The sequence below is a fragment of the Dendrobates tinctorius genome, unplaced genomic scaffold (genome assembly GCF_039654945.1).
Source record: "Dendrobates tinctorius isolate UK_male_01 unplaced genomic scaffold, ASM3965494v1 ptg000254l, whole genome shotgun sequence".
Lineage (NCBI taxonomy): Eukaryota > Metazoa > Chordata > Amphibia > Anura > Dendrobatidae > Dendrobates > Dendrobates tinctorius.
In genome coordinates, this window is record NW_027361921.1 from 3,505,182 (window position 1) to 3,528,192 (window position 23,011).

The 23,011-nt window shown below is 45.5% G+C and overlaps 1 protein-coding gene across 7 annotated transcripts in view; it reads left to right on the forward strand.

The window, feature by feature from the left end:
- The window catches only part of PMS1 (PMS1 homolog 1, mismatch repair system component), a 322,424-nt gene that overhangs the window by 241,302 nt on the left and 58,111 nt on the right, over positions 1-23,011 (forward strand). For all 7 annotated transcript variants that reach the window (XM_073558100.1, XM_073558103.1, XM_073558101.1 and 4 more), the window contains one exon: positions 14,838-15,649. In XM_073558100.1, the coding sequence (XP_073414201.1) occupies positions 14,838-15,649 (812 nt within the window). The remainder of the gene's footprint in view (positions 1-14,837; positions 15,650-23,011) is intronic.

The following is a 23,011-nucleotide window of genomic DNA, read 5'->3' on the forward strand; positions in this document are numbered from 1 at the left end:
TTACCTGTTCCATACACCACTCATTCCTGCCCGTGTTCCTGTGCCTCCTGAGTCAGTGTGACGACTCCTGGAGTGGACCCTCTGGGTCATGGCACCAACCTTCCCAGGACGAGCTGACCTAGTGAGGACCACCCCCTATACAGGGAGTGTCAGGGGCAAGCCCAAGGGGTAAGGTACCACGACTGCTGGCACCAGGTGGCCGGCTCACAGGAGACACGAATGAGTGTGTGTGCAGGAACGTGTAAAGCGTGGACACAGGGACACATGGTGTACAGGACGGTACAGGGTGTACTCGGGAACACAAGGCGTGTACACGGGAGTGCGCTAGATACAGGATAGTGCAAGACGGGTACACAAGAGCACTTATGGCGTGCAGCGACTAGTAAGTCCGGGTGTCAGCAAAGCAGGACACGTGCAAAGGAACACATCAGAGTGCTGAGTTAGGCAGCAGGTGTGCCAGGAGGTGTAACAGAGTACAGGAGCAGAGTGTGTGCCAGGAGGCACAACTGAGCATAAGACGGAGTACAGGATCAGAGCATGTGCCAGGAGGTACAACTGAGTTTAAGACAGAGCACAGGATCAGAGTGTGTGCCAGGGGGCACAACTGAGTTTAAGACAGAGCACAGGAACAGGGTGTGTGCCAGGAGGCACAACTGAGTTTAAGACAGAGCACAGGAACAGAGTGTGTGCCAGGAGGCACAACTGAGCACAAGGCAGAGTGCAGGTTCAGAGCGTGTGCCAAGAGGCACAGCAGAGTACAAGGCAGAGTACAGGTTCAGAGCGTGTGCCAAGAGGCACAGTAGAGTACAACGCAGAGGACCCGAATACAGCGCACAGCCAGGCAGGGACACGGCAGACCAAGCCAGGAAGTACAACAAAAATCAGGCACCTCCCATAGGAAGAGGTAGCCTGATATAGCACTATATGCAGCGTATGCAGCGACTAGTAAGTCCGGGTGTCAGCAAAGCAGGACACGTGCAAAGGAACACATCAGAGTACTGAGTTAGGCAGCAGGTGTGCCAGGAGGTGTAACAGAGTACAGGAGCAGAGTGTGTGCCAGGAGGCACAACTGAGCATAAGACGGAGTACAAGATCAGAGCGTGTGCCAGGAGGCACAACTGAGTATAAGACAGAGCACAGGAACAGGGTGTGTTCCAGGAAGCACAACTGAGTTTAAGACAGAGCACAGGAACAGAGTGTGTGCCAGGAGGCACAACTGAGCACAAGGCAGAGTGCAGGTTCAGAGCGTGTGCCAAGAGGCACAGCAGAGTACAAGGCAGAGTACAGGTTCAGAGCGTGTGCCAAGAGGCACAGTAGAGTACAACGCAGCGTACAGGTTCAGAGCGTGTGCCAAGAGGCACAATAGAGTACAAGGCAGAGGACCCGAATACAGCGCACAGCCAGGCAGGGACACGGCAGACCAAGCCAGGAAGTACAACAAAAATCAGGCACCTCCCATAGGAAGAGGTAGCCTGATATAGCACATGATCACTAGGGCTTCCGGGTCATGTCCTCCAATACCATAGAGAGGACAGACCTGGAGACAGAGCTGAGAAGAGCGCGCATGCGCACACAGAACATGGAGAAAACATGAACCTAAGTACGAGAAGTTCACGTACACACCCGGCGGGACCCCCGGAGCGGCTGCAGCTCTGGAAGAGATGACGTCGGGACCGAGGTCCCGCCCCCAGGTGAGCGTGGCGTGATAGGTGGTGTGACAGTCAGTTCTCACCCGCCTGCCAGTGTCTCAGGCATGCCCGCCTGCCAGTATCAGGCGTGCCCGCCTGCCAGTGTCTCAGCCGTGCCCGCCTGCCAGTGTGCCAGCCACGCCTGCCTGCCTGAGTGCTGGTGCCTGCTTACTCATCAGAGTATCAGCGGCGCTCATCTGCCTGACTGTCAGTCATCCCTGTCGCCCGCACCTGTCCTTGCTTTCTGTCCCTCAGTGTGATCAGCAGCCGCAGCCAGACATCACCCTGGAGTGGCACCTGGCAGTTACCTGCCACACAAGCCTAATCTCACCATCAGAGGCTCCAGTGAACACAAAGGTAGCTGCTTAGTCACGCCCCTTCCAGGGTAGTCTGGTTTGTGGCACAGTCGGGCCACGCAACCACGCTCACGCCAACCAGTCAGGGCATGAGCGTTACAGTGAGTTCATCGGCTGTGAACTCCCAGGACCTTTCTGATGGCACGTGAGGATGAGAACTTTCTCGCGCTTGCGGTGCCGTCAGACAGGTAATAGGAGTTCACAGGGAGACACTGAACACACACTGCTCAATGTCTCTGCTGGATGACAAGCTGTATGGTCACATCATGCAACCATGCAGCATGCCATGTAGATGTAGCAGCGCTAGACCTGTCGTGGGACAAATGGATTGTCATCTTCTCTGTGGAAATGCGAGGAATATTGTTGTTTGTTATTTTAACTCTTTTGCAGGAGACACTGGCATCTGTGGAATGGGCGATGTCATAAGTATGGTTTAATTAAGATTTATTAAAGGAGACTGTGTTATTCTTTCAGTTAAAGGACTTCATTCTAGGTGTTTTGTGTTTTTATGCAATATCACTATTAAGATTATTAAACGAGTCTGTCATTATTTCAAATAAAGGGACTGTATTCTTGGTGTCTGTGTTTTTATACAATATCACTATGGGGTTACTAATGGATAGGTGTCTTGCCTCTAACCTCTGGGATTGATGTCACCTGACAATACAACGGTGACATTAACCACCCCAGCTATCACCCCACTTGCCACCAGTACAGTGCAAGTGAGAAGAGCAAGGCTAAATGCCAGAATTGGAACATCTTATGGATAGAGCTGATGATTTTAGCCTGGGGGGGGTCAGAATCCATGGCCTCTAACCAGTCTATTAATATCAGCCCACAGCTGTCTGCATAACCTTTGCTGGTTATTAACTATAGGGGGCCCTATGTCATTTTTATACGGGGTCCCCCATTTTAATAGCCAGTAAAGGCTAAGTATACAGCTGTGAGCTGATATTAATAGCCTGAGAGGCTCCATGGGAATTACCCTTTCCCAGGCTATAAACATCTTTCCCCAGCCGTTGGCTTTAGCTCTGCTAGTTACAATTTTTTGCGTTAGCCCACACCATTTTTTTCAGAAAAATAATCTTTTAATAATTAAATACATGTACAGTAAGCTGCAGGACCGGACTGGGACAAAAAAAATAGCCCTGCTACACAAACCCCACCAGCCCTCAAACTATAACACTCTCCGCCAGTGAATTTTGCTGTACTTTTTCGTGCCCATAATAATAAAAATAATTTTATTTCTATAGCGCCGACATATTCCACAACACTTTACATTTCAGAGGGGACTTGTACAGACGATAGACATTACAGCATAACAATAATCACATAGATCATAACAGATACCAAGAGAAATGAGGGCCCTGCTCGCAAGCTTACAATCTATGAGGAAAAAAGGTAGACACGAAAGGTGGGAGGTAGCAATCTCGTAGACTGAGACAAGGGAGGAAATGTAGGGTGAGGATGAGCCGTGGACTGCTTTGTGGGTGAGGGTAATAAGTTTGTACTAGAGTCTGGAGTGGATGGGTAGCCAGTGTAATGCCTGGCACAAGGTAGAGGCATCGGTGTAGCGATTGGCGAGGAATATGATCCTGGCTGCAGCATTCAAGACAAATTGGAGGGGGGAGAGTTTGGTAAGAGGGAGACCCATTAGAAGAGAGTTACAATAGTCCAGACGAGAATGATTAGGAGAAACATTAAGAGTTTTTGCAGAGTCAAAAGTAAGAAAAGGTCGAATTCTAGAAATGTTTTTGAGGTGCAGGTAATAAGAGCGAGCCAGTGATCGGATGTGAGGGGCGAATGAAAGCTCGGAGTCAAGTATGACCCCAAGACAGCGGGCATGTTGCTGGGGAGTAATAGTGGAACCACATACAGAGATGGCAATGTCAGGCATAGGTACATTACTAGAGGGAGGATACACAAGGAGTTCAGTCTTTGACAGGTTTAGTTTCAGATATAGTGAGGACATAGACATAGACACAGCGTTTAGACAATCGCTGGTGCTTTCTAAAAAGGCAGGCGTGTTGTCAGGAGAAGCGTATAATTGGGAGTCATCAGCATAGAGATGGTACTGGAAACCAAATCTACTGATTGTTTGACGAATAGGGACAGTGTACAAAGAGAAGAGGAGGGGACCTAGAACCGATCCTTGAGGAACCCCAACAGTAAGTGGGAAGATGTGGGGAGGAGGAGCAAGTAAAAGATACAGTAAAGGATCGGTCAGAGAGATAGGAGGAAAACCAGGAGAGAATGGTGTCCTTGATGCCGAAGGAGCGGAGCATAGTGAGGAGGACCTGGTGATCCACCGTGTCGAATGCTGCAGAGAGATCCAAGAGAATTAGCATGGAGTAATGACCATTAAATTTAGCTGTTAGTAGATCATTAGAGACTTTAGTGAGGGCAGTTTCAGTAGATTGTAAAGAAAGGAAACCGGATTGGAGAGGGTCGAGAAGAGAGTTATCAGAGAGATAGCGGATAAGACGGGAGTGGACCAGGCGTTACAGGAGTTTACAGATGAAGGGAAGATTAGAGACAGGTCTATAGTTAGTGGCACAACTTTGGTCGAGGGATGGTTTTTTAAGTAGTGGATGTATGATGGCATGCTTAAATGAGGAGGGAAAGATACCAGAAGACAGAGAAGTTAAATATTTTTGTCAGGTGGGCGGTGACAGCAGGGCAAAGGGACTGGAGGAGATGTGACGGAATTGGGTCACTGGTGCAAGTGGTTGGGCGAGAAGATCCAAGGAGCCTGCTTACTTTTCTTCTGTGACTGGTTCAAAATCAGAGAGTGAGCTGGATGCAGTGGAGGAGGAAGGAAAATGCATGGTATGAAGTGATTGAGAGATAATTTCCTGCCGGATATGGTCAGTTTTTTCTTTGAAGTAATTGGCCAGATCGTCAGCTCGAAGCTCCGTGGTTGGGGGTCTGCTCTTTTGGGTTGAGTAGGGAATGAAAAGTGTCAGAGACGTATAGGGTTATTGGACAGTGAGGTGATGAGGGTGTTGAAATAGGTTTGTTTGGAGAGATGAAGGGCAGTGTTTTATATTCTAAGCATAAACTTTAAATGGATGAAATCTTCGTCTCTCCTATAAGGAGTTATTTGAAGAGCCACATGTGAATAGTGCCACAGTGCGTATGATTGACCACAGCTGCATTTACATGGTGCTCTACAGAGCTCTGATTTTCAGGATTATAGGGGTCCCAGCAGTCGGCTCTCCAGAGGAGAGGGGATTACTTGGCATAATCCATTTAAACAGGTTTTCCAATATTTTATTTTTATTTGGCCATAGTAATATTATAAATACTAAACTGATATTGATCTTCCCAAAGTCCAATGTCGCCTCTTTTACAACAGAATAGGAGGAGTGGTACTGTGCAGTGTATATATACAGGACAGGAGTTGTACTGTGCAGTGTATATATACAGGATAGGAAGAGTGGTGCTGTGAAGTGTGTATATACAGGGGAAGTGGTACTGTGCAGTGTATACAAGGGAAGTGGTACTGTACAGTGTATATATACAGGACAGGAGAAGTACTGTGCACTGTATATGGACAGGGCAGGAGGTTTGGTACTGTGCAATGTGTATATACAGGCCACGAGAGGTGGCACTGTACAGTTTATATATACAGGACAGGAGAGGTGGTGCTGTGCAGTGTGTATATACAAGACAGGAGAGGTGGTACTGTGCAGTGTATAAATACAGGACAGGAGGAAAGGTACTGTGCAGTGTATATACACAGTAAGAGCGGTACTGGGCCGTGTATTTATATATATATATATACGCCGTGTTTTTCGCTTTATAAGACGCTCCGGATTATAAGACGCACCCCAAATTTTGAGGCAAAAAATAGGAAAAAAACTTTTTTTTAATAAAATGGTGGTGCATCTTATAATCCAGGCATCTTATTGCTTACCAGGGGAGGTGATGGAGGAGGCCGGAGTGGAACATTGCTGCTGGGATGAAGGGGTGTTTTGATGTGCAGCGTGCCGCTGCCTCATACTGCCACCACCGCCACGCTCTGTCCCCCGGTGCCTGCTTGCCACCAGCGCCGCACTCTGTCCCCCAGTGCTTGCCACCACTGCCGCGCTCTGTCCCTCGGTTCTTACCGCCACGCTCTCCCCCGGTTCTTACCGCCATTACCGCGCTCTGTCCCCCGGTTCTTTCCGCCACCGCCGCGCTCCTGTCCCCCGGTGTTTGCTGCCATCGTCGCGCTGTCCCGTTCTGAGGGTACTTGCCGCGGCACTCTTTGCCCTGATGCTGCCGCTGCGCTGTCCGCTGGTTCTTACCGCCACCGCCGCGCTCCTGTCCCCCAGTGGTTTCTGCCGCTACCGCCGCCGCGCTCTGTCCCGTTCGGCGTGGGGGGTCTCTGCCGCTCCATGCCTGCTTTCCTGTGGCTTTCTTCCTGGAAAATGGCCGCCGCGCATGCGCAGATGGACATCTCGGCACTGAAATCTCGGGAGATGAGATTTCAGCGCTGAAATTTCATCTCCCGAGATTTCAGTGCCGAGATGTCCATCTGCGCATGCGCAGCGGCCATTTTCCATGAAGAAAGCCACAGGAAAGCAGGCATGGAGCGGCAGAGACCCCCCACGCCGATCGGGACAGAGCGCGGCGGCGGCAGAGACCACCGGGGGACAGGAGCGCGGCGGTGGCGGTAAGAACCGGCGGACAGTGCAGTGGCAACATCAGGGCACAGAGTGCCGCGGCAATTACCCTCAGCGGCAGCGCAAATGTATATCCTCTTTGTAAGACGCACCCCCTTTTTCCCCTCAATTTTGGGGGAAAAAAAGTGCGTCTTAGAAAGCGGAAAATACGGTATATATATATTTATATATATATATATATATGTGTATGTATGTATAATTAGTTAGCTGACATTGTGTTAGCTAGAAAGCAATGAATACTCACTGCTCTCTAAGCACACAGTCCCGGCGTGCAGAGCATTGAGTATTTCGGCAGCTGCTCTTAGGCTTGCAAGCAGCACATGATGTCCCTGCCATTCGCTGCTTACAAGCATTAAGCAGCTGCTAGCATCAGAGCAGGATGCTGCCAGGGAGCACCGGGAAGGTAAGTGTAATGGTTTGTTTTTTTTATGTTTTCTGATAGGGCCATGCAAACCAGGATGGGAGCGAATAATACCAGGATAAAGAAAGGATGGGACCAATCATACCAGGATCCCATGAATGAGAAATGAATATTCATTGCCTTCCACGTCCATGGGCATGGAATGCAGTGAATATTTATTTCACTTTAGCAGCGGACACAGGAGTTAGCCGCAGCAGCCGGCTTCTGCCTCTGTGACCCACTGTTTCATCGAAACCGCTCCCACCAAAGCCAGAGCTGGTACATCCAGACTATAAGGCTGAGTTCACACGTGGCGTTATTTTCGCGTTTCCGCGGCGGTTTTAACCGCGAAAACGCGAAAAATAAGCATCCCATGCATTCCTATGGGATTCCGCTATGCTGTACTAATGCTGCGGTCTTTACCGCGGCGGAATCGCTTCGCGGTAAAAACCGCAGCATGCTCATTAGTTTGCGGAATCGCGGCGATCCCGCACCCATAGGAATGCATTGTTCCGCTTACTTTCCACATGTGGCTGTGCACACCATGCGGAAAGTTAGCAGAACAATTGCGGATGGTACCCACGGTCCGGAGGAGAGGAGACTGTCCTCCGGGCTTTGGGTACCATACCCCTGTAAAAAATAGAGTTTTAAAAATAAAAAATATTGTTATTCTCACCCTCCGACGTCCCGCGCAGTCTTTCCGCTTCTCTTCACGCTCCCGTTCCCAGTAGTCCTTTGCGAAAATGCCCGCGATGGCGTCCGTTCTTGCGGGATCGCGAAGTCTCGCGGTCATTAGCGCGACGTCATCGCGAAAAACCGCGAGACATCGCGATCCCGCGAGAACTGACGTCATCGCGGGCATTTTCGCAAAGGATTACTGGGAACGCCTGCGCGGGACGTCGGAGGGTAAGAATAACACTATTTTTTATTTTTTTTTTACATTTTATCTTTTACTACTGATGCTGCATAGGCGGCCTCAGTAGTAAAAAGTTGGTCACACTCGTCAAACACTATGTTTGACGAGTGTGACCAATCTGTCAATCAGTTCTCCAAGCGATGCTACAGATCGCATGGAGAACGCTAGCATTTTGCAAGCTAATTACGCTTGCAAAATGCTAGTTTTTCCACGGGAAAATCGCGGGAATTTAAAATGCGATTTTCCCGCGGACTGGAATTCCGGAATTCTCGCGGTAATTTCCGCGAGAGTTCCGGTACGTGTGCACTTAGCCTAAGATGCACCCCACATTTTCCTCCACATTTTTGGAGGAAAAAAGTGCATCTTATAGTCCAAAAAATACGGTTATATGTGTTGTGTCCCTGGGCGGATTTTACTATCGGCCCTGCAAGATCCGTCATAATCCGCTCAAAAATTACCTCTATAATGAGTAGAGGCACCAACGGACACCAGTAATTTGCAAATTTGCGGTGGGTGAGGTTAGTTGGCACTCAGGACACGTTTCACAGAACCTCTGCACCTCATTGTAGATTCCAGGCCAAAAAATCGCTGCAATATGCGCTCCTGTGTCTCTTTGGCCCCCAAGTGCCCTCCCAGCATGTGGATGTGAGCCATTTCAGTCATCGCCTGGCGGTAGGATTGGGGCACTACCAGTTGATAAAATCCGGGACGAGGTGATAGAACAACTCTATAGAGTAACTCCTGGTTGATCGCCATGTGTGGGAACACGGACTCCGCACCCGGTTGCTGAGCCACCCATTTATCTCGATTACCCTTAACCGTGCCCAGGTCAGTGTGGGATCCTGTAGCTGGACTGTCCCAAAAGTTCCCTGGGGCACTTCCAGCTTGGGGATTGTTGAGGTCTTCTTGTGCTCTCCTGCTATCACCTCTAGGGGAAACCTATCGGGTTCTCACTCTTTCTCTATGGGGTGATCCCTACTGCAGGAATACCTGTGTCGGGACCTTCGGGCTCTGCCCCCAGAAAAACATTTGCCCTAGGAGGGTTAATTTTATTTTTCCACAGAGACCAGAAGAGGGGAAAATCCTTTCCCAGGACAGCCCCGTACGTAATGGTCTTCAACACCCCACCACGTGTTTAATTTCCCTACATGGCGTAACCAATGAAACCTCTACTGTTGGATACTAGCGGAGTTCACCATGTATACACACAACACTCACATTTTTCCCAGCGGGTTCTAAGCCCGAGGTTAATGACCCATACACAAGTGTCACTAGGCTCCGAGTCCAGAAGGGCCTCGGCCTGCTGTCCACTGACGCGCACCTAGTACAGACATGGTTCACCCGCTGGGACGAACGGATCTGAGGCGAAAACAGCCTGGGCATACATAGACATACAGCGAGTATACCTGCAGTACATGGGTTCAGCTGTTAGGGGGCAGTTGGTAGCCACATGTCCTGGCCCTTGGGCACCGCCAACACCTAATAGCTGCTGCACGACTGGACCCTGGAACCAGTTTAGGGGAAATTGGTCTCGTCACTCCCACTTCAGGATACACCCTCAATACGGGCTCGGTCCTGATTGGCCCCAGCCGAGGTTCGTGGAGCTTTGCCAGGCTACTGGGCTTGCGGGGCCCAACGTAATAATCGTAGTGCAGCAGAATCCTGTATAAAGTCCTGAGTGGCAGTATATCGCTCAGTTAGGCTGACCATCTGGTCTAGGGTACCGGGATCCCCTTGGCCCACCCAGTGCTGAATAGTGGCTGGCAGAGTTCTTACTAGCCAATCGACCACCACCCTCTATACCATCTGGAAAGGGGATAAGGTCTCAGGCTTCATTTTTTTACTAGCTGTAGTAAGTCATATGTTTGAGACCTGGTGGGGCGAGTCTCCACAAAGGACCACTGGAACATCCTCTGGGCCCGCACATACGTATTAGCCACCAGTCAGGCTAGGATCTCACCTTTCAATTTCCCATAGTCCAGGGCAACGTCCCGACTGAGGTCAAAGTAGGCCTTCTGAGCATCTCCCGTCAGGAAGGAGGCCACCACTTCAGCCCACTGGGCACATGGCAAGCTCTCCCACTTTGTTGTGTGCTCAAACGCGGTGAGGAAAGCTTCCATGTCATCCTCAGGACTCATTTTCCTCGGTGCTGACCAGACTTTGTCCTGGGCATCAGAACAGATCGGGGTCGGTGGTGAGGGTGTCTCTTGCAGGGCTGCAATCTGCTGTAGAATGAGATCATTAGTCTTCTGCTGCTGATACATCAGCTGATGATGATGATTGTGCTGCTCCTCCTGCCATTGCTGCTGCTTCTGATACCTTTTTTGCTGCTCCTGATGCTGCTGCTGGTGTTGCTCTTGTTGCCGCTGAAACTGCAGCAGCTGGGTGAGGGCCAACTGCTTGAGTATTTTCTCCAACTTGTCAGCAGGCTTGAGCTGTAGCATTGCAGGCTTAATTACTGATTTAATTACTGACATGCTTTTCACTTTAGGTATGCCTCAGTTCACACTTCCCGCATTCTCCAACCATATGTAGTGCAGCAGGGTTAGTGCAGTGCGGCAGATAGGCAGGGACCACAGAAATTTCAACATAAATGGAGCCTTTATTTTAAGAACTTACACATAGGAGTGATGTCCTCTGGATCACAGCCGGGTTTCCATGAACACAGTCCAGAACTCAAAACCCATTGCCGTGGACAATGGCACTGCCGTGTCTTTTGGGTGTGTCAGCCACCTGGAAGTCCCTGGCTTTGTGTTAGCTCCACACAGACCTGGGTTGCACAGAGCCACCTGCTCTGCAGATTGCGAACTCCAAAACTGACGCACCCAAGGCAAAACAGATGGAAATGGAATCGTGGCCATAAAGCCTCTTCAAAACCTGGAGTGGAGAGAGGAATTTGACCTACTACCAAACCTGCAAATCCCTCTAAAGCTAAAAGACCTTAACGGGTTTTCCTAAAAATCTGACTGAGTCACTACTTGGACCCAATCCATTCTTTCTTTCATTTTGCTTTGTGACTCACAGGCATCCTGCTGTGAACACAAGGCACTCCAGAGGGTTTAGGCTGTGTGCACACGCTGCGGATTCCGCTGCGTTTCCGCAGCGGTTTTGGCCGCTGCGGACACGCAGCAGTTTTAGCTGCGGTGTACAGTACCATTCATTTGAATGGGAAAAAAAAACCGCTGTGCCGACGCTGCGGAAAAAACCGCGCGGATTTGCTGCGGTTTTGAATCCGCAGAAAGAATTGCATGTCAATTCTTTCTGCGGAAACCGCTGCGGGTTCCTATCTCCACCATTGTGGAGATAGTGAATCCGCAGGACCAAACCGCAGGCAAAACCGCAGATAATCCGCAGGTCTTTGGACCTGCGGATTATCTGCAGTTTTTGCAAAATCCGTGCGGATTAATCCGCAGCGGATTCCGCAGCGTGTGCACGTACCCTTAATAAGACTCTGTCCGCATCCTAGGGGATGCTTATTGACCCTCGCATATGAACCCCCTCACTGCCTCACAAAGGGTATTAACGTTGAATTGCTTGAACTGGTCAGAAGCTAGTTTATGTATCTATATAGATGCAAAGTAATTGTGCGTGCATGGATTATATGGGAAAAGATGATAGAAAGGGCCAGATTCTGAAGAAAATGTTGTAAGGGAGAACAGTGAACAACTAGATTAATTAGATGAGGTGATGGACCGGTCTAAAATTATGCATATTTAGGGCACTTTTGATACTGGGAATTAACTGTAGTGTCTGGGGTAGTGGATTCCAGACAACTTGAGTGGCATGAGAAAAGTTGTGTGGTAGAGATGAGAAATGAGATGTAAGGTGATGTTGAACAATGGTTGGCCTTAGTGGTGATAGTGATAAGTGGGCAGCACAGTGGCTCAGTTTTTAGCACTGCAGCCTTGCAGCGCTGGGGTCCTGAATTCAAATCCCACCAAGGACAACATCTGCAAGGAGATTGTATGTTCTCCCCATGTTTATGTGCGTTGCCTCCGTGTTCTCGGTTTCCTCCCACAATCCAAAGACATACTGATAGGGAATTCAGATTATGAGCCCCATTGGGGACAGCGATGATGATTCCTGTAAAGCACTGCAGAATGTGATGATGCTATATAAGCAAAGCATAATATATAATAATAAAAAGGTCATGTTGCATTCAATCATAGCTGAGCAACTACAGGGTGGAAACTTCAGTGTAGCAGCTAGACAGAAATATGACCGTGGCTTTCAGGACATATTGGAGAGGGGAGAGTTTAGTAAGAGAAAGGCCAATTAGTAGCAAGTTGCATGACTTGCCCAGCATGACTTGTTCTTGTTTTTTCATTGTCACTTTCCAGGAGTCATCAGCAGTAAAAAAGAACAGATGTGCTCCAGCAATGAAACAATCCACTGATGTATTAAAAACAGATTTTTATTTGCTTTTTTAAAGCATGTAAAAACAATGTGGGTAACACCAGAGGCAGAAATATGACCAACGCGTTTCAGCAATTAAGCCTTAATCGTGGTATCCAAGAGTCATAGTATTTTTATTTTCTGATTGATGTAGATTTATGAGGGCTTGTTTTTCAGGATCAGTTGTATTTATCAATGGCAGCATTTTGGGGGTATACAAACAACAGAAAACTGACGACACATCAAGAACTAGTCTAAACAAGTGCATACCAAAAAAGCAGCTTACATATCAAAATGAGGAAATGGTTGCACTCAATTGCGTTAAGGCATATCAATGTGAAATACATGAAGTGTGAATAGCGTAATGGCTTTTGAAATTTAGGAAAAACACATGAGATGCTTAGCATGAAATTTGGCCAAAAAAATGTGAGCCCATTCTCCAATGTCAAGGTGATCTCATTGATCGGATGGGTCCCTGACCTAACTGCCTAGTGTGAACACTTACCTCTGGCTAATAAGTTGATCAAGCCTTTATTTCTAGGAAGGTTGGAACCAAATGTGATTGGATGTAATTAAAATCACAGCATGGTGAAGGGCGGAGTGCTCAGTCAGAAAGCTAGCATACAAATAACAGAAAACTGACAGCACATCAAGAACTAGTCTGAACAAGTGAATACCAAAAAACATTTCCTCATTTTGATATGTAAGCTTTTTTGGGTGCACATAATGTATTGTATAACTTTTATTAACTCTTTATAAGGAGACAGAAAAACCAGCAGTTCTGTTATTTTTTGATGTTTTAAACTTTTTTGGTATTCACTTGCTTCACAAATGAGTTGCTTACTTTTGTGGGTCAGTGCAATTATGGCGGTACCAAGTGTATTCAGTTTTATTTGTTTTTCTACTTTTGTGTAATGCCAATTCCAAAAAAGTTGGGGAAATGTATGAAATGTAAGGAAAACAAGAATCCAATGATTTGGAAATGTTTTATTTACAACCGAGCATAGATAGCAGAAGTTAAAAGTTAGACGTTTTTCCCTTTTATTTGAAAAAATTAACTAATATAGAAATAGATTTCTTTTTGTTGCACTTTTTTGCAGGTGGAATGTGCAAAATAAACAGTTCTGGAATTTTCTTTTTTATATACTGTTTAATATTCTATTTATTTGACATATTAAGTCTTTTCTACATGACAATACCCAATGTATATAGTTTTTTTTTTCAGTACTCTAAAACAAACAAAAAAAAATTTTTTTTGCAATATTCGTAGACTTCTATATTTATTTTTTAAATTTTTCTATAGAGTTGTGAGCGCGTTTATTTTTTGCGGGATAAACTGAATTTTCTCTGGTGCCATTTTTAGATATAAGCAACTTTTTGATCACATATTGTTTCATTTCTTTCTTTGGCTGGATGGGCAAAATACAGTAATACTGGTATTTTTTGTATCTTTTATGGTGTGTATGGTGCTGGATAGCTAATGGCACTGATTGACAGCAGGCCCCATTGCAGAGCCAGTGTCAGGCAGGGCCGGGGGCTCGGTTACAGCCGTTACTCTGTATCAGAGCGGTGACTGAATTGGTGGCACCCCCGTGACTGAAGCCAGAACATTGCCAGGGAAAATAAAGTTCATTTTCGTTTGGCAGTTTTTGGCCAAGTGCAGTCGCCAGCCAGGTTAGTAACACTAATATCCTGAAGATTGACCCCATATCTGTTAGTAGCATTTTTTCTGGTGACAGGTTCCCTTTAAGCTCCTCTAGCTGGCTTCTATTAAGCTTATTTTGCCAGCTCCAAACTTAAGTGAATGGGGTGGATTTCTGAAATGCGTAAGGCCATCACATTAGTTCTTCTAATTATGATCCATAGGGAAGAAAGTGGATAGGCACGATCCGTCCCATGCAAAAATATCCTTTATTGTGGCATCAAGTTACCAACAGCAGGCAGATAAAACCATGGAGCATGTACAGACGACGATCATTTCGCGCTTACATTGTGCTTCAACAGGTCATGATGATGACCCGTTGAAGCGCAATGTAAGCGCGAAACGATTGTTGTCTGTACTTGCTCCATGGTTTTATCTGCCTGCCGTTGGTAACTTGATGCCACAATAATGGATATTTTTGCACGGGACGGATTGTGCCTATCCACTTTCTTCCCTATGGATATACAGACTATTTTCCTTGGAAGTGGCACCCGTATTCCCTGTTATGTGTGCAGCTTCATTAACCCAAGGCCATACAGCTGTCCCTTTGTCCTCCTTTTTTTCTTCTAATTATAATTACAGGTCATTGATTGGTCCATGTATAACATGTAAACTGAAATGTTATACCATTGTGTAATGAATCACAGATATTGTCCTCAATGGAATGACGTAACCATAATTTAATGTCAATGTTGTTTCCCTTCCTACAGGAATTTATTCTTGAAGCTGTGGAGAAGGTGTTAAAATCACTTTATCCTGACCCAGTAACTACATCAATTAGCAAAATGGACGCACAGATCAAAGAGAACAGTATCAATTATATTGAATCTCCAAGTGCAGATCAACAAAAAATGAATACTGAAAAGAAGAATATGGAAGAAGAAAACTTGTCCTTGTCTCCTACAAATAATAATGGTAAAAGTGAGATGCAAACGTATTTGTATGTAAAAGATCAGTCGTCTATCTGTGATAACTCACGTGAACCTGACACGGTGCAGGCTGCTGGCAAAGAATATTCTGCTCCACCTGCAATTATTTCCTCATCAGATCAAGTAATCCAGAAAGATGCTGAACGTAGTTCTTGTACTGGTGCCCAGATTCAGGAGATACAAGCATTAAGAAATACAACACCCAATAAGGATCTTTTGATAACTGATGATGCTTGGAGCAGAGGGAATGCTTTCACAAGCAACTCTATAGACAATATACAGCCGGTAACGGTAATGTGCCCTTCAGCTGTAAGCCATTGTGGTGAGACGTCAAATGAAGCTGCTTTGAATAAGAGCCGTCATGAAAGTACAGACAGCAAAACAACAAATATAATAACTGAGAAGCCTGGATTTATTACTGCCTATGATCTCATGAACAATCGAGTGATCAAGAGGCCTGTGTCTGCAATAGACATATTTACTCAGGAGCACAGAGCTTTGTTGCTCAGGGACAGTCCAGAGGTTCCATTTGATGACAGGACTTCGGTTACTTTGGCGCTGTGGGAAAAACTTAGTGAAGAAGACAAACTCAGGTAAGTTTTTGCACCGCGTGATCGCAGCTCTATGAGAAAGACACCCCATTCATTTTCTATTGCAGTATTGTAATATTTAGTATTCATTTATATGCGAATCTTAGGGCACTTTTAGACTAAATTGTATAAGCCCATTTGCTGAAACTTCTGTAGATAATATGCTTCACCCAGATATACCTCAATTAGGCTTAGACCTCTAAATTGAATTCCGAACACGTAAAATCCAGCTAGTTTATGTTCTATTGACGAGCGGGTTGATTCAATGTAAATCGAATTAGTGTCAAATTTTAGGACCTTCATTGTACTGTCAAATTCAAACAATTTTTTATTAAGTTTGCGCAAATCACCACAAACAGCTAGCCACCATTTTACACAAAGCAGCAGAGAAGGCCGACATGGCCTTCCTCAGATGACTTACCGCTATCGCATGACAGTTAGCACAGCCAATCAAGAGGGACAATCATAGCCTGCATTGTAATAAAGTTGAGTCAGGAAATACAGCATCCAGATTAGAGTGAATCTGGATAGCATAGCTTACAGCTCCGCAATGAAGAGAGATATAGAAAGATTCAGTTGATAGAGGTTGAGGCAGCAGTCTAATTGATCACACAACTATAGATTTTAAATGGCAGCTGTCCTCTTGCATTTGAGTGTAAATTGTTTCTAAAGGGAATCTAAACTATTAACACTTCTATTTTTCAAGGCGTTCTTACTATACAAAGCATTCTTACTATTTTTTATAAAGCTTTAGGCCATTACTGTATATTGGAAAATCCACAGAGAATCAGTAAGGGAAATGAGGAAAAACATCAAATTCTACATGTTCATCCCTGCACTAGGCTGTTGAGGGCGTCTTAGGGAAAATGTTAGGCGCAGCAGTACGTGGAGGAAAGAGAGGTAGAGCTTCAGATGGATGCGTAGATGACAATGAATTATTCCTGGCACTGACAGAAGGGGATGTGGCTAAAAGTCAGTATGAAATTAATGATCTACCTTTGTATCATTGTAACGCATATACATGGTATACATGCAAAGAGAAGAGGTCGCACTCATCGAGATGGAAGTTTCACTGATTTATTGACATATCATGAACATGTCAAGTCGGGGGAGTGACATAAGGAGTGCAAGAAAGGCTGACAACGGCCGTTTCGCGCTGCTCGAGCGCTTCCCAGCTGCTGGGCTTCTGTATGCCGCACATCATTTGAAGTCACACGGTAACAGCGGTGCCGTCCGCTTTTTATCTTGAGTTTTGTGATATACATGGTATAGTTACCTAGAAAAGTAAGGCCCTGGAGACCCACGGGTCGGGTGTGATGGGTCTCCCTGGTCTAACTCTCCTAGGTAACTATACCATGTATATGTTTACGGTTACTATGTGATGCTATATATTCCTAATCTATAATAATAAATGCCCTAAGCAGCTTCCGGTTGTAACAACTTCCGTCCAGTTGTAACCAGTGACGTCACCGCACACCTCTTTCCATGTTAACCCTCAACACACACACTCCTCTCACCTTTCACCATCTCCACTCACTCTTTCACTCCACAGACGACCCTTTCTCTCACTCCGTCTCTCATACTCACGCCGTCATCGCCGCTGATCCACGATCCCCGACATCATCTTCTGCCGGCGCCATCCTGGATCCAGACGTCCTCCACGCCGGCGACATGTTCTTGCGGCGACGCCAGTTTGGATCGGCGAAATCCCGCGATAGTCAAGATGGCGTCGCCGCAAGAACATGTCGCCGGCGTGGAGGACATCGGGATCCAAAATGGCGTCGGCGAAATCTCGCGAGATTTCGCCAACGGCATCCACGCCGGCGACATGTTCCTGCGGCGACGCTATTTTGGATCGGCAAAATCCCGCGATACTCAAGATGGCGTCGCCACAAGAACATGTCGCCGGTGAGGACGACGTCGGGATCCAAAATGGCGTCGGCGAAAACTCGCGAGATTTCGCCGACGCCATTTTGGATCCCGACGTCGTCCACGCCGGCGATATGTTCTTCCGGCGACGCCATCTTGAGTATTGCGAGATTTCACGATACTCAAGATGGCGTCGCCGCAAGAACATGTCGCCGGCGTAGACAACGTCTGGATCCAGGATGGCGCCGGCGGAAGAAGATGTCGGGGATCGTGGAGCAGCGGCGATGACGGCGTGAGTATGAGAGGCGGAGTGAGAGAAGGGGTCGTATGTGGAGTGAAAGAGTGAGTGGAGATGGTGAAAGGTGAGAGGAGTGTGTGTGTTGAGGGTTAACATGGCAAGAGGTGTGATGCTATCGCATCCTCCCGATGCGATAGCATCGGGCCATAATCTAGTGCATTTATAACTGACACACTTGCGTTTACTACAAGAGCTCAATACTATATGTTTTCCTACTATAGTTAAGCATTTAACCCTTTCATGACCAAGCCTATTTTGACCTTAATGACCAGGCCAATTTTTTGCAATTCTGAACAGTGTCCCTTTATGAGGTAATAACTCAGAAACGCGTTAACGGATCCTAGCGATTCTGAGATTGTTTTTTTGTAACATATTGGGCTTCATGTTAGTGGTAAATTTAGGTCTATAATTTTTACGTTTATTTGTGAAAAAATCAGAAATTTGGCAAAAATGTAGAAAATTTTGCAATTTTCAAATTTTTAATTTTTTTCGTTAACCCCTTAACGACCGCCGATATGCCTTTTAACGGCGGTAATTAAGGGTACTTAAACCACAGCGCCGTGAATTCATGGCGCTGTGGAGTAAGTAAATAGCGCCCCCCAGTGTCGGATTTTCTCCGGGATCTCAGCTGCAGGGGGTAGCCGAGACCCCAGAGAACATGAATCGGGTCGGTTTTTACCGACCCCGCTTTTGCGATCGCCGTTATTAACCCTATAACGGTGATCGCAAAAAAAAGCAGCGATTTTGCATTTAAATTCTCTTTCCTCTGATGTGATCGCACATCAGAGGAGAGAGAAATAGGGTCCCCCCCCGGTACCTCTCCGTGCTCCAGGGTCCCCTCCTGGTGGTCCTGCGTCCCGCCGGCGTCCTCCGGTGGGCGCCGCCATCTTGGATCCGGAGAAAATGGCGGGCGCATGCGCAGTGCGCCCGCCGGGAATCTGCAGGCTCCGGCTGGCAGATTCCATTCATTCAATGTGATTACTATGATAAACTATCATAGTGATCAAAATAAAAAAAATAGTAAATAACCCCCCCCCCCTGTTTATCACCCCCTTAGTTAGGCGAACATAATAAAATAAAGAAAATATTTTTTTTTTCATTTTTCCATTAGGGTTAGGTCTAGGGTTAGAATTAGGGTTAGGGCGAATTAGGATTAGGGATTAGGGTTGGGATTAGGGTTAGGGGTGTGTTGGGGTTAGGGTTGGAGCAATAATTGAGGGGTTTCCACTATTTACCAACTCTGGAAAATTGGGGGCTAAAAAATCACTTTTGCAGAAATAAAAAATACTTTTTATTTTCACGCCCGGGCGTTATAAACTTCTGTGAAGCACTTGGGGATTCAAAGTGCTCACCACACATCTAGATAAGCTCCTTGGGGGGTATAGTTTTCAAAATAAGGTCACTTGTGGGTGGTTTCTACTGTTTAGGTACATCAGGGGCTCTGCAAACGTACATGACGCCCGCAGACCATTCCATCAAAGTCTGCATTCCAAAATGGCATTCCTTCCCTTCCGAGCTCTCCCATGTGCCCAAACAGTGGTTCCCCCACACATATTGGGCATCAGCGTATTCAGGACAAATTGCACAACAACTTTTATGGTCCAATTTCTCCTGTTGCCCTTAGGAAATTAAAAAATAGAGGGCTAAAAAATCATTTTTGAGGGAAAAAAAAGATTTTTTATTTTCACGGGTCTGCGTTATAAACTTTTGGTGAAGCGCTTGGGGGTTCAAAGTACTCACCACACATCTAGATAAGCTCCTTGGGGGGATCTAGTTTCCAAAATGGGGTCACTTGTGGGGGGTTTCCGCTGTTTAGGTACATCAGGGGCTCTGCAAACGCAACATGATGCCCGCAGACCATTCCATCAAAGTCTGCATTCCAAAATGGCACTCCTTCCCTTCCAAGCTCTCCCATGCACCCAAACAGTGGTTCCCCCCCACATATGGGGTATCAGCGTACTCAGGACAAATTGCACAAAAACTTTTGTGGTCCAATTTCTCCTGTTAGCCTTGTGAAAATAAAAAATAGCGGGCTAAAAAAATCATTTTTGAGGAAAAAAAAATTATTTTTAATTTTCACGGCTCTACGTTATAAACTTCTGTGAAGCACTTGAAGGTTCAAAGTGCTCACCCCACATCTAGATAAGTTCTTTAAGGGATATAGTTTCCAAAATGGGGTCACTTGTTGGGGTTTCCACTGTTTAGGAACATCAGGGGCTCTCCAAATTCAACATGGCATCCGATCTCAATTCCAGCCAATTCTGTGTTGAAAAAGTCAAACGGGCTCCTTCCCTTGCGAGCTCTGCCGTGCGCTGAAAAAGTGGTTTACCCCCACATATGGGGTATCAGCATATTCAGGAGAAATTGCACAACAAATTTTGTGGTTCGTTTTCTCTTTTAACACTTGTGAAAATAAAAAAAAATTGGTTCTGAAGTAAATTTTTGCAAAAAAAAAGTTAAATTTTTTCCTTCCACATTGCTTTAGTTCCTGTGAAGCAAGTAAAGGGTTAATAAACTCCTTGAATGTGGTTTTGAACACCTTGAGGGGTCTAGTTTTTAAAATGCTGTCATTTTTGGGTATTTTCTGTCATGTACACCCCTCAAAATGACTTTAAATATGATGTGGTCCCTAAAAAAAAGGTTTTGTAAATTTTGTTGTAAAAATGAGAAATCGCTGATCAACTTTTAACCCTTATAACTTACTAACAAAAAAAAAAGATTTGCTTCCAAAATTGTGCTGATGTAAAGGAAACATGTGGGAAATGTTATTTATTAAGAAATTTGTGTGATACATCTCTCTGATTTAAGGGCATAAAAAGTTTTAAAATTGCAAAATTTTCAAAATTTTTGCCATATTTCCGTTTTTTTCCTAAATAAACACAAGACATATCGAATAAATTTTACTACTAACATGAATGTACAATATGTCACGAAAAAACATTCTCAGAATCAGCAGGATCCGTTAATGCGTTCCAGAGTTATAATCTCATAAAGTGTCAGTGGTCAGAATTGTAAAAATTGGCCTGGTCATTAAGCTGCAAACTGGCACTGTCACTAAAGGGTTAAACCAGAGAGTTATGTGACACAAAGTGGTTGCTAAATAACATTTCCCACACGTCTACTTTACATCAGCACAATTTTGGAAACAAATTTTTTTTTTGTTAGGAAATTATAAGGGTTAAAAGTTGACCAGTGATTTCTCATTTTTACAACAATATTTACAAAACCATTTTTTTTGGGGACCACCTTACATTTGAAGTCACTTTGAGGGGTCTATATGGCAGAAAACACCCAAAAGTGACACTATTCTAAAAACTGCAACCCTCAAGCTACTCAAAACTACATTCAAGAAGATTATTAACCTTTCAGGTGTTTCACAAGAACTCAAGCAACGTGGAAAGAAAAAATGGACATTTAAATTTTTCCAACAAAAATTTTCTTTTAGCATCAATTTTTTCATTTTCACATGGGCAACAGGATAAAATGGATCCTAAAATTTGTTGGGCAATTTCTCCTGAGAACACCGATACCTCATATGTGGTCATAAACCACTGTTTGGGTGCATGGCAGGGCTCAGAAGGGAAGGAGCGCCATTTGACTTTTTGAATGGATAACATGCTGGAATATTTAGCGGTTGCCATGTCGCGTTTGGAGAGTCCCTGTGTGCCTAAACATTGGAGCTCCCCCACAAGTGACCCCATTTTGGAAACTAGACCCCCCCAAGGAACTTATCTACATGCATCGTGATCACTTTGAACCCCCAGGTGCTTCATAAATTGATCTTTTAAAAAAAAGTACTTTTTTCACAAAAATTTTCTTTTAGCATCAATTTTTTCATTTTCACATGGGCAACAGGATAAAATGGATCCTAAAATTTGTTTGGCAATTTCTCCTGAGTACACCGATACCTCATATGTGGTCATAAACCACTGTTTGGGCGCACGACGGGGTCCGCAAGGGAAGGAGCGCTATTTGACTTTTTGAATGGAAAATTAGCTCCAATCGTTATCGGACATCATGTCGCGTTTGGAGAGCCCCTGTGTGCCTAAACCCCCAACAAGTGACACCATTTTGGAAACTAGACCCCTTATGGAACTTATCTAGCTGTGTAGTGAGCACTTTGAACCCCCAAGTGTTTCACAAAAGTTTATAACGCACAGCAGTGAAAATAAAAAATCATTTTTTTTCCTCAAAACTGATTTTTTTTAGCACGCTATTTTTTATTTTCACATGGCTAACAGGAGAAATTGGACAACAAATGTTGTTGTCCAGTTTGTCCTGAGTACACCGATACCCAATATGTGGGGGGGAACCACTGTTTGGGCGCACAGCAGGGCTCAGAAGGGAAGGAGAACCATGAAAATTACCTCTAATCGTTAGCGGACACCATGTCGTGTTTGGAGAGCCCCTGTGTGCCTAAACATTGGAGCACCCCCACAAATTACTCCATTTTAGAAACTAGACCCCCTAAGGAACTTATCTAGATGCATAGTGAGCACTTTGAACCCCCAAGTGCTTCACAAAAGTTTATAACGCAGTGCCGTGAAAATAAAAAATATTTTTTTTCCTCAAAAAATTATTTTTTAGTGCGCAATTTTTTATTTTCACAAGGGTACCAGGAGAAACTGGACCCCAAAAGTTGTTGTCCAGTTTGTTCTGAGTACACTGGTACCTCATATGTGGGGGAGACCACTGTTTGGGCACACGTCGGGACTCGGAAGGGAAGTAGTGACATTTTGATATGCTGACTTTGATGGCATCATGTTACATTTGCAGAGCCCCTGATGTACCTAAACTGTGGAAACCCCCCACAAATGACCCGATTTTGGAAACTAGACCCCCCAAGGAACTTATCTAGATGCGTGGTGAGCACCTTGAACCCCCAAGTCCTTCACAAAAGTTTATAACGCAGAGCCCTGAAAATAAAAAATCATTTTTTTTTCTCAAAAAATCATTTTTTAGCGCGCAATTTTTTATTTTCACAAGGGTAACAGGAGAAATTGGACCCCAAAAGTTGTTGTCCAGTTTGTCCTGAGTACACTGATACCCCATATATGGGGGGGGGAACCAATTTTTGGGCACACATAAGGGCTCAGAATGGAAGTAGTGACGTTTTGAAATGCAGACTTTGATGGAAAGGTCTGCGGTCGTCATTACGTTTGCAGAGCCTGATGTGCCTAAATAGTAGAAACCCTCCA